General features: G+C 43.4%; 1 protein-coding gene across 2 annotated transcripts in view; it reads right to left on the minus strand.

The window, feature by feature from the left end:
* Positions 1-1103: 1103 nt before the first annotated feature.
* LOC135515272 (fibrous sheath CABYR-binding protein-like) overlaps positions 1104-12294 on the minus strand; it is a 32933-nt gene continuing 21742 nt past the window's right edge. The window contains exons 5-11 of one of the 2 annotated variants that reach the window (XM_064938975.1): positions 10927-11004; positions 8862-8924; positions 7659-8726; positions 5961-6074; positions 5790-5828; positions 5565-5609; positions 1104-4739 (exon numbers count right to left, since the gene is read on the minus strand). In XM_064938975.1, the coding sequence (XP_064795047.1) occupies positions 4684-4739; positions 5565-5609; positions 5790-5828; positions 5961-6074; positions 7659-8726; positions 8862-8924; positions 10927-11004 (1463 nt within the window). In that variant the 3' untranslated portion in view covers positions 1104-4683. The remainder of the gene's footprint in view (positions 4740-5564; positions 5610-5789; positions 5829-5960; positions 6075-7658; positions 8727-8861; positions 8925-10926; positions 11005-12294) is intronic. The other variant, XM_064938970.1, reaches the window with a different exon arrangement.

Here is a 12294-nt window from a genome sequence, read left to right on the forward strand (position 1 = left end):
GACATCACTAAATAAGTCATAATAACAACCCAAATGTTAAGTGGTGAAGTTGCCCTTCAAAGGTCCATAGCAGCCCTTTTATCTCAAGATCAAATTATTTCTATTTCTCAAACACATCTTAATAAGAACTACTCAAGTACTGTGATTGTTTTCCATTAAAATGGTAAAAAAAGAAACAAATTGCTTCTTATTAACAAAGCAATTTCTCAAGCAAGAATTTTGGTAGCTGTGTCACTATGTGGTCTGAGTGGAGAGAGAACTAAAAACTAGCTGTTATTGACAGAGGTTTGGAACTCTTTCTTAGTGATGTCACCAGGCAGACCAAAACGCCATCCCACCAAAACAGGCTGAATTTCAGGCAGGCTATTCAAACAGCTCTTACATGAAAAGGGCATTATCATTTTCACAATTTCACTGTATTATTCCAACTCCATAGTGTGGAAATTCACTGAGTATATAAAACATTAAACACCTACTCTTTCCATGACAGACTGACCAGGTGAAAGCTATGATCCCTTATTGATGTCACTTACTCCACTTCAATCAGTGAGATGAAGGGAAGGAGACAGGCTAAAAAATCATTTTTAAGCCTTGAGACATGATTTGTGTATGTATGTATGCCATTCAGTGGGTGAAGGGGCAAGACAAAATATTGAAAATGCCTTTGAACGGGGTATGGTAGTAGGTGCCAGGTGCACCGGTTTGTGTCAAGAACTGCATCACTGCTGGGTTTTTCCACACTCAACAGTTTCCCGTGTGTATCAAGAATGGTCACCACCCAAAGGACATCTAGCCAATTTGACAACTGTGGGAAGCATTGGAGTCAACATGGGCCCGCATCCCTGTGGGACTCTTTTGACACCTTGTAGAGCATGCCCTGACAAATTCAGGCTGTTCTGAGGGCAAAAGGAGGGCATGAAACTCAATATTAGGAAGGTGTTCCGAATGTGTGGTATATATAAAACACAAGCAAATCACATTGACAACACCGGGTCTTTAAAGGGTACCTTAGTGAAGTGTTATCATGCATGGGATGGCGGACTAACTATGCCCATGTCAAGGTATTCCAATAAACAGTTAAAAAATGATAAACGACACCATGGTGTTGTCCCAAACCTTTATTGCAGCCCTCGAACAGAACATTTACAGCACGTGTCAAACTCATTCCACGGAGGGCTGAGTGTCTGCGGGTTTTCGCTCCTCCCTGGGTGTCTAGGTCCTCATTGAAAAAAACCTAAAACCCGCAGACACTAGGTCCTGCATGGAATGAGTTCGACACCCCTGATTTATAGAAACTGTGACAGCCGTCCAACTCTGCATACAGAATGCATTTTCACAATAATTTGAAAACCTGTTAGCCTATACAGCTGGATACTATGTTTACCTCTATGTATAACATGTTTTTGTGTGTAAACCCCTGTTCATATGTGAACTGCAATAAAAAATAAACACTGAGATTGTAGTGATGTTTTCGGTTACTGCTGGTTGTGGAATGTCTTTCCCTTGGAGTACAGTCCATTCTGAGCAGAAGAGCCTCAACTGTCACATATGGCTTTGAAAAAAGTGAAGCACTTTTTATTTATTTAAATTTTCATAATTAAAAAGGTCTGATCCTAAAAAAGTGTATTTTTATTTAAAAATCTAGAACAGATCTATCTTGTAAAGTTTTGTATAATGTAAAATTAACACCACGTTAAAAATTCACATTGACTTCAAAAGTGTTAGGTAATAGAAAAAGACCCACTAGTGTTATAGAAAAAAGACAAAATAAGTCCTAAGAACTAGATTGCAACCACTTGTTTTCGTGTACATCGAAACAAACCGTTATTTGGTTTCCTCAGAGAAGATTTGCATTGCAGCATTCCCTACAGTCCATCACCTTATCACCATTATATCATCCGGCAGGCCCCTTATTACCACAATGTACAGAAAACTTCTACAACAAAAACGCACTCATCTGAATTCACAGAAACATTACATCGTTGGAGGAACACAAACTAAGCACACGACTGAGTTTCCTTGAAAAAAATGAAATCAATTTTCTTTTTCTTCACCATACAGCCTTAAGTTCAAAGCATGAGCTAGCATCATCCTTGTAGTAAAAACAAACCATGACAACATCATTAACGACAACATCAATATTAAATACTAGCACAAGTCGAGTTAGATGTCGCTAGGACAGAGTAAGCAGGTTACACTGTCAAGGTCCCTTCTAGATGTACAACAGTGTTTCTCTTTGAACAGTTGGTTTGGGGGGGGGGGGTCACGCACTGAAACACATGCAGAGGGACAAAAAGAGGTGGTCCGGGTGTCTGCTAAATCAGCAACAATTACAGACATTCAAAAACCTTTGTTCCAAATGAAGCACTTACCCTGGGCTTGAGCCAGTTAATATACAAGTGAAAGTGGAACTGTACATTTAGAGAGAAAGGGAACAAAAGTTTATGAACATTACTGACGCAGACTTTAAATATATATATATATATATATTTTTTTACAGTTTACGTGTACTGAATGATGAATTTCGAATAATCATGTTCCTGTTGGACCACGTGTGTGCGTGTGGAGAGCATATCTATTGGAGGACCTGGGACACTGCACAGCAGCCTGTTTTATCAGGACACTGGGTTGGGTCGGACCATTAACCCATAACAGCTACGCCCACACTGAGCTGCACCTAAGAGTTACTACCAGACTCTGAGACATGCCCTTCCTTAGTCTCCAGGTAAAAATCAGTTTTTCCCAGAACAAATGGCATATGCCAACATTTCTCCCATTTGGAGAGTTTACATCCAACCCAAATACAGTAAAAAAAAAAAAAAAGACCACAAAATAAATAAAATAGTAAAAAAATGGACACAAGCCTGGCTTGGGGATAACTCATTGTGTTCCGTTAGATGTTCACTGTTCTGGCTGGAGGTATGAGTAAGTCAAAAACACTTTCAGTATTAAAGAAGTAACAGTGAGAGCAAGGTACTAGGAGTTGGAACAAACAAAACTGAAATTGAAACGAGTCTCAAACGCATCTTAATGAGAACTACGGCTCATAGGATTGTTTTATAGACATACAGTCTATAAAATGCACACACGCAAACATACACTATATATACAAAAGTATGTGGACACCCCTTCAAATTAGTGGATTCAGCTATTTCAGCCACTGCCGTTGCTGGCAGGTTAATAAAAATTGAGCACAAAGCCATGCAATCTCCATAAACAAACATTGGAAGTAGAACGGTCTTACTGAACAGCTCAATGACTTTAAACGTGGCACCGTCATAGGATGCCACCTTTCCAACAAGTCAGTCAAATTTCTGCCCTGCTCGAGCTGCCCCAGTCAACTGTACGTGCTGTCAGCACAATAACTGTTCGTCCGGAGCTTCATGAAATGGGTTTCCTTTGCCGAGCAGCCACACACAAGCCTAAGATCACCATAGGCGATGACAAGCTTTGGCTGGAGTGGTGTAAAGCGGACCGCCATTGGACTCTGGAGCAGTGGAAACGCGTTCTCTGGAGTGATGAATCATGCTTCACCATCTGGCAGTCCAAAGGATGAATCTGGGTTTAGTGGATGCCTGGAGAATGCTACCTGCCCCAGAATAATGGTCTGGGGCTGTTTTTATTGGTTCGGGCTAGGCTCCTTAGTTCCAGTGAAGGGAAATCATAATGGTACAGCATACAATGAAATTCTAGCAGATTCTGTGCTTTAACTTTGTGACAGCAGTTTGGGGAAGGCCCTTTCCTGTTTCAGTATGACAATGCCCCCATGCACAAAGCAAGGTCCATATAGAAATGGTTTGTCGAGATCAGTGTGGAACAACTTGACTGGCCTGTACAGAGCCCTGACCTCAACCCCATCGAAAACCTTTGGGATGAATTGGAACACCGACTGCGAGGCAGGCCTAATCGCCCAACATCAGTGCTCAACCTCACAAATGTTCTTGTGGCTGAATGGAAGAATGTCCCCGCAGCAACGTTCCAACATCTAGTAGAAAAGCCTTGCCAGAAGAGTGAAGTGGCAGCTGTTATAGCAGCAAAGGGGAGACCAACTCCATATTAATGCCCATGATTTTGGAATGATATGTTCGACGAGCAGGTGTTCACATACTTTTGGTCATGTAGTGTACATCTATACACATTCTCAGTCATACACATATGGAAGCTCACACACTCACCCTACATCACCAGACTCGTCTGTTCACCTGTCAGCATAACTTTGCCCTTGATATGCAACATCTTGACATGTAGACTCAATACATACTGGTAATACAAAACTGCAGCTTTGCATCTTCACATTTAACAAAACTGAACTCGGCTCAGACGTGAAGTTCTTTGACTAGCAACATGTACCTCTGCTTGCTATACACAGGAAATGGAAAACAAACTACATTCCATTAGCGAAAAGCTACCCTCCCATTATCTACCTACATCGGTAAGAGAAATTCATTGATACTTGTCATTATAAGAAAAGGGGAAGAAAAAAAAATCTATAGGGTAAATGAAAAAAATCTAACAAGTTCTGGAAGTGAGAAAAACAAACAAGTTTCTGGGTATGCGAGTGAGAAATAGGACAAATAGGAGAGAGTGTTGAAGGCCGTGATGGCGCTTTTCATTCTCTGGAGGTGGGAAAGCGCGGCTGCATGCGCTCAGTGGGATGCGATGTGGGCTGGTCCTCAATCAGTCTTACCGCGCTGAGACCGCAGGCTCTGCGTTTCTATGGAAAGAAGATACTGACCTCACTAAGTGACAGTGATGGAATAAAAAAGCAGTTATCATTCAATTTAATTCATAATACAATTACATCATGTAGAAAAACACATTTTGACAACATAACACTTTACACGATTGATACATCATATAATAAAGAATTCACCACACAATCTAACAGACAAAAACAGGATGGAGGCCTTCTATTTCAGTTGTAGTCACATCACAAGTCATTTAACAAAAATCCTCAAACAATATCAAGATATGGAAAATGCATGGAATGACTAGTTGACTAGTTTGTCGACTCCTGTGAGAGCCATTTCATAAGCTGTGTTTCATAAACCAGCCTCAAGGGGGAGCTATAGCATACACTACAAATAGCTTCACTGGCCTTCATTACTCACCACAAGGGAGAGTTAAGTCTACCTACCTTGATAGGATTAATCCACAGACTACATGTGGCCTACACATATTAGAGCACACGCTACCTACTAATCACGTGTGTCCTCACTGGCATGGGCTTCAAAGTCAGGAATATCTTATTGTACGACATACAAAGAAAGACCGCCTATTTGTGTCTGCTGTGGATACATGCCCACAGGTCAGCTTCACTGAGAAAGCTGGGCTTCTTAGATGGCATGAAACCATACTGCTAGTTAATAGCCAAAGTGCAAACTATCTATTAAACAATGATTACGGACTAATTACACTAGGCCTGCATTCAGCTGTGAAATGTCGATTCTATGAAACTTGTTGAATGTCTGATTCTAAACTTCCTGCTGTACAGTCATACAATAGAGTAAAAAGGAATGAGAAGATGCAATTGCGGTATGACAAGTTTTTAAATGAAAGTGTACCTGTTGGCTCATCTTCCATCTGTTCTTCTGCCTGGGAAAGCTCTTCTGTTGAAACGAAACAAGTCAAAGTTAGAATAAAAAATAATATAAAAATGCTTCAACACACATGCTTTTTACTGGACATGCTTGCGGAAAACAGGGTCAATGACCACCATGAAAGCTTATGCAGGAGAACTGTTCATAGTAATAACATTGGACTGGAGTTAAAATAATCTTATCACCAACCTATCAACTCCTCCAGCTCATCTACTTCAGCTGCTTCCTCTGCAACAGAAAAGCAGCAGTTGCAGTTAGTTAAAACGGAGAGAGAGAGGAGGCACTGAAGAATGACATCTGAATATTCTTACCCTCAACTGAGTGGAGGTATACGTACATAAAATCACACTCGACACGTACCTGCAAACTCTTCCCGAAGAGCTTCCTCCTGTTGAGTTTCTTCTGACTCAGCTTCTGATTCTGCTTCTTCTGTTTGTTCTGAATCTTCTGCTGCTGTTTCTTCTACCAGCTCTTCTGTGGAGCAAAGGAACAAGTTGAAAAACAGAACACTGTTTTTCAAAAGACAAAGAATGACAGCCTCACATTGAGAATTGACAAATTCATACACAAAATGAGCAGAGAGACTTAACCTCTTGAACCTCTGGGGGCAGTATTTCATTTTTGGATGAAAAACGTTCCCGTTTTAAACAATATATTTTGTCACGAAAAGATGCTTGACTATGCATATAATTGACAGCTTTGGAAAGAAAACACTCTGACGTTTCCAAAACGGCAAAGATATTATCTGTGATTGCCACAGAACTGATGCTACAGGCGAAACCAAGATGAAATTTCAAACAGGAAATGCCCCAGATTTTGAATGCACTGTGTTCCAATGTCTCCTTATATGGCTGTGAATGCGCAAGGAATGAGCCTACACTTTCTGTCGTTTCCCCAAAGTGTCTGCAGCATTGTGTTTGTAGGCATATCATTGGAAGATTGACCATAAGAGACTACATTTACCAGGTGTCCGCCTGGTGTCCTCCGTCGAAATTATTGCGTAATCTCCGTTTCCATTTGGTTCAGAAGAGAAAGGCAACTGCCACGAATGATTTACCATTGAATAGATATGTGAAAAACACCTTGAGGATGGATTCTAAACAACGTTTGCCATGTTTTTGTCGATATTATGGAGTTAATTTGGAAAAAAGTTTGGCGTTGTAATGACTGAATTTTCGTTTTTTTTTTCTTAGCCAAACGTGAAGAACAAAACGGAGCGATTTCTCCTACACAAATAATATTTTTGGAAAAACTTAACATTTGCTATCTAACTGAGAGTCTCCTCATTGAAAACATCCAAAGTTCTTCAAAGGTAAATGATTTTATTTTAATGCTTTTCTTGTTTTTGTGAAAATGTTGCCTGCTGAATGCTAGGCTTAATGCTATGCTAGTTATCAATACTCTTACACAAATGCTTGTGTAGCTATGGTTGAAAAGCATATTTTGAAAATCTGAGATGGCAGTGTTGTTAACAAAAGGCTAAGCATGTGAGCCAATATTTTTATTTCATTTCATTTGCGATTTTCAAAAATAGTTAACGTTGCGTTATGGTAATGAGCTTGAGGCTATAATTACGCTCCCGGATACGGGATTGCTCGTCGCAAGAGATTAAGTTTCAAGTTTTATTAGTCGTATGTACGGGATACGCATGGTATACATCATCCAACGATATGCTTACTTGCAGGTTCCTTCTCCACAATGCAAAAACCATAAGAAATAATACAAAATGAGGTGACATGAGCAACACAAAAAGCAGATAGGAGAGACAGAAAAGTGAGTGCCCTATCCACTACCCCAAGATTAGATGGGAAAGGGGCCACTGCCCGACCTCTCTACAAACATGTAGTGACCCTTATCAGAAAAGACAATGTATGCATACACTTCTGCAATGCAGCACCTGGTGTTCAACTGTGCTCGTTTTTAAACTGTGTGAAGACAAACACCTCATCAGCAAAAACCGAGGCCTTGAGAGGATTTTTTTCAATAATTTCTGGACCCAGATTAAGCCTACCCCTGGACTAAAAACCTTTTGTTCTGTTCTGGATCATTTTTCCTTACCCTCCTCTGTTGCTGGCTCCTCCTCTGCCTCTTCCGCCTCCTCCTCAACTGGTGCAGCGTCTCCTTCTTCTTCCTCTTCCTCAACAGCGACTTCCTCCTCAACTGATGCAGCAACTTCCTCCTCAGCGGCTTCCTCCTCAACAGCTTCTTCTGTGGGAGAATCCACTTCCTCAACCGGGGCAGCCTCTTCAGCAACCTCCTCCTCAATTGGTGCGGCTTCCTCCTCAATGGCGGCGACTTCCTCCTCGACTTGGGCGGCTTCCTCTACCTTTTCAACGGAGGCGGCCTCCTCCTCCTCCTCGACTGGGGCGGCATCCTCCTCCTCCTCGACTGGGGCGACCTCCTCCTCCTCCTCGACTGGGGCGGCCTCCTCCTCCTCCTCGACTGGGGCGGCCTCCTCCTCCTCCTCGACTGGGGCGGCCTCCTCCTCCTCCTCGATTGGGGCGGCCTCCTCCTCCTCGACTGGGGCGGCCTCCTCCTCCTCCTCAATTGGGGCGGCCTCCTCCTCCTCGACTGGGGCGGCCTCCTCCTCCTCGACTGGGGCGGCCTCCTCCTCGACTGGGGCGGTCTCCTCCTCCTCCTCGAATGGGGCGGCCTCCTCCTCCTCGACTGGGGCGGCCTCCTCCTCCTCGACTGGGGCAACCTTCTCCTCCTCGACTGGGGCAACCTTCTCCTCCTCGACTGGGGCAACCTCCTCCTCCTCGACTAGGGCGACCTCCTCCTCCTCGACTGAGGCAACCTCCTCCTCCTCCGGAACCGCAGGATCTTCCTCAATGATTTCAGGCTCATCCACCTCAGGCTCTTCTTCCTCCTCCAGAACCTCAGGCTCTTCCTCAATGATTTCAGGCTCATCCACCTCAGGCCCTTCTTCCTCCTCCAGAACCTCAGGCTCTTCCTCAATGATTTCAGGCTCTTCTTCCTCCTCCAGAACCTCAGGCTCTTCCTCAATGATTTCAGGCTCTTCTTCCTCCTCCAGAACCTCAGGCTCTTCCTCAATGATTTCAGGCTCATCCACCTCTGGCTCGTCTTCCTCCTCAACCACCTCAGGTTCTTCCACAACCTCAGGCTCTGTAAGGAAGTGAAAGCATTATGCAACTTAGCTGATAACTGAAAATGACACCGGGTGATACATGTCTATGATATTGGCTGACTTTTTCCTTTAAAAAAAATGACAATTTCAATGTCTTCTTCAAGCTTACAGACCTGGTAGGGGAGCAGCAACTTCCTCTGCTTCTGTGGCCTCGATCACTTCTTCAACAACGGGTTCTGGTGCGGATAAAGCAAAGGGACGCGGGGAAAGAGATAAGGGGGTAGAGGGGAACAGTTAAGACCATCCTGATCGCAGTTGATCCTTTTACTTGAAATACGGCCTTATCTGGCATACTTCCTAATTTTCTTCTCGGACAGAACATTCCAAATGTCTTACGGCACATTTAAGAAAGTGCACTCACTTTATGAGGTGACTTTCCATGGTGTGTCAATAATGAAAAAAAAGTGTATGCTCCGTCAAATATAGATTTCTAACCCGTAGCCCTTCAGAATAGAAACGGCTGACTTAAACCATGGTACGTACAGTGGGGCAAAAAAGTATTTAGTCAGCCACCAATTGTGCAAGTTCTCCCACTTAAAAATATGATTCTTTTCCACCATAATTTGCAAATAAATAAATTAAAAATCCTACAATGTGATTTTCTGGATTTTTTCTTTCTCATTTTGTCTGTCATAGTTGAAGTGTACCTATGATGAAAATTACAGGCCTCTCTCATCTTTTTAAGTGGGAGAACTTGCACAATTGGTGGCTGACTAAATACTTTTTTTGCCACACTGTATATGTATGTAACATTACTTTGTATAATGTTACAACAGGTATTGGTGTCTTGTTGACCGTAGGTGTAAACATGTGGTGTACATGTCGTGCAGGTTTTACACAACAACTTACAGTTTACGTGTACAAGTTTAATGGTTAGCTCTTGACTTAGATAGTCGTAGCAGCACCATGTGAGTGTCTGGTGGAGGACACAGTTCTACTGAGGGTAAAGGCTTCAAAGACCCATTAAGACCCACACATACTATGATTTTAGCCGTCTTACGCCACGACTCTGCTGTCCCGGGAAATGTCCACGTTGTGGGGAAAATTATTAGGGCGTAAACAATTGGTCGGACGTCCTGGCTCGTTCTGGGTGACAGGGTCTAGGTCTGCCGACTAAGTACCACCACGTGCGGTCGTAGGCGCCGACAAAGTTCTGTCAGTGTCTTTATCGTGTAGCGTGTGGCTGGTGTTTACGAGATGATCCTGGTGACTGACCAATAGGTACACAGAGTATGCACACCATAATATGATTGTGGATAGCCATATTCATGTAACGGTTAGATTTAAACATTGACGTGCTTTGCAAGAAGAACGATTTCCCTTAATAAACGCGTTTACATGACATCTGAAAATCAGGCCACCTGACGGGATTTTGATAAACGAACAAAATCGGCAATCAAAATAAACGTTCTACCACAGCGACCGTGTTATTTTTGGGACGTCTATTTGATTCCGAGTTCAGACAAAGTTTGGATGCGAAACGTATTTCTAAGATGCATACTTTCAGTTTTTCCCGAACTCATTCCACTCGCGCATAAGCATAGAGGGAGGCTTGAGCTGCTGGCACACGCTCAGATCAAACACACCGCTGCAGTTGACGTAGCCTACATCGACTGACAGCCTCGCAAGCCAATCGCAGAATGTGACAAATGAACTGAAGCAAATCGTACAATCTGGCCAGGTTGACGTCAAGATTTTTTAAATTCGGTAACGTCACACAGTACGGCATCTAATAATCGTAAAAGACGGAATCCGACGTACATTGCGGGAAGGCCTTAACAGCTCGTGACGTTGTAGATGGATGCTGTTTTGTCTAGTCAAACCCACAGTTCAAATTCAATGAGATTAGTGATGAAAAACTTGCATGTTTAAGCAATTAGGATACTACATAAACAGCTGACAAAGGGATGTTGAATGGAATTGTAATGAGGAAATTAAGTAGTAGGCTATGTTTGAGTATTTAAAAAAAAATAACCACTGGTCACATTGTTTATGTACAGATGAGAACAGTTTAGAAGATGCCTTTGTTGTATCCAGTACGGTGCTACTGGAGCCTTCTCCTGTGTCTGTGGGTAGTGTGCGTGTTTCATGACATACATTTCCTCTCATGACCTTTACCATCTACCACAGTTAAGGTGTGTGTGTGTGTGTACACGTGTAGACCAGCAGGAGTTCTACCTTCTTCCACAGGTGCTGCAGGAGCCTCCTCTGGTGCTGCATCTCTGGTAATGACGACGGTAGCCTTCTCTTTCAGCCCTGAGGGTTTTACAAGTGACGCAGGGGGATGAGGACGACATGGCAACAGCTCTTGTTCAGGAGAAGTGCCTTTTCAGAGGCTACAACTCTGTATAATGTATACTGTATTTGGCATAGTAATATTAATGTAAACTCAGCAAAAAAAAGAAATGTCCCTTTTTCAGGACCCTGTCTTTCAAAGATAATACCTAAAAATCCAAATAACTTCACAGATCAGCTTAGTTAAATAAAGGTTAAAAAAATATATATACTTTTTTTAATGAACATGCATGAACAAGGTCACAGTTATGAAAACTTAGGACACTAAAGAGGCTTTTCTACTGACTCTGAAAAACACCAAAAGAAAGATGCCCAGGGTCCCTGCTCATTTGTGTGAACGTACCTTAGGCATGCTGCAAGGTGGCATGAGGACTGCAGATGTGACCAGGGCAATACATTGAAATGTTTGTACTGTGAGACGACTAAGACAGCGCTACAGGAAGACAGGACGGACAGCTGATCGTCCTCGCAGTGGCAGACCAAGTGTAACACCTGCACAGGATCGGTACATCCGAACATCACACCTGCGGTACAGGTACAGGATGGCAACAACAACTGCCTGAGTTACACCAGGAACGCACAATCCCTCCATCAGTGCTCAGACTGTCCTCAATAGGCTGGGAGAGGCTGGACTGGGGGCTTGTAGGCCTGTTGTAAGGCAGGTCCTCACCAGACATCACCGGCAATAACGTTGCCTATGGGAACAAACCCACCGTCGCTGGACCAGACAAGACTGGCAAAAAGTGCTCTTCACTAACGAGTCACGGTTTTGTCTCACTAGGGGTGAAGGTCGGATTTGCGTTTATCGTCGAAGGAATGAGCGTTACACTGAGGCCTGTACTCTGGAGCGGGGGTCGATTTGGAGGTGGAGGGTACGTCATGGTCTGGGGCGGTATGTCACAGCATCATCGGCCTGAGCTTGTTGTCATTGCGGACAATCTCAACGCTGTGCGTTACAGGGAAGACATCCTCCTCCCTCATGTGGTACGCTTCCTGCAGGCTCATCCTGACATGACCCTCCAGCATAACAATGCCACCAGCCATGCTGCTCGTTATGTGCGTGATTTCCTGCAAGACAGGAATGTCAGTGTTCTGCCATGGCCAGAGAAGAGCCTGGATCTCAATCCCTTTGAGCATGTCTGGGACCTGTTGGATCGGAGGGTGAGGGCTAGGGCCATTCCCCCCAGAAATGTCTGGGAACTTGCAGGTGCCTTGGTGTAAGAGCGGGGTGACATATCTGGCAAATCTGGT

This window comes from Oncorhynchus masou, chromosome 3 (genome assembly GCF_036934945.1).
Source record: "Oncorhynchus masou masou isolate Uvic2021 chromosome 3, UVic_Omas_1.1, whole genome shotgun sequence".
Taxonomy (NCBI): domain Eukaryota; kingdom Metazoa; phylum Chordata; class Actinopteri; order Salmoniformes; family Salmonidae; genus Oncorhynchus; species Oncorhynchus masou.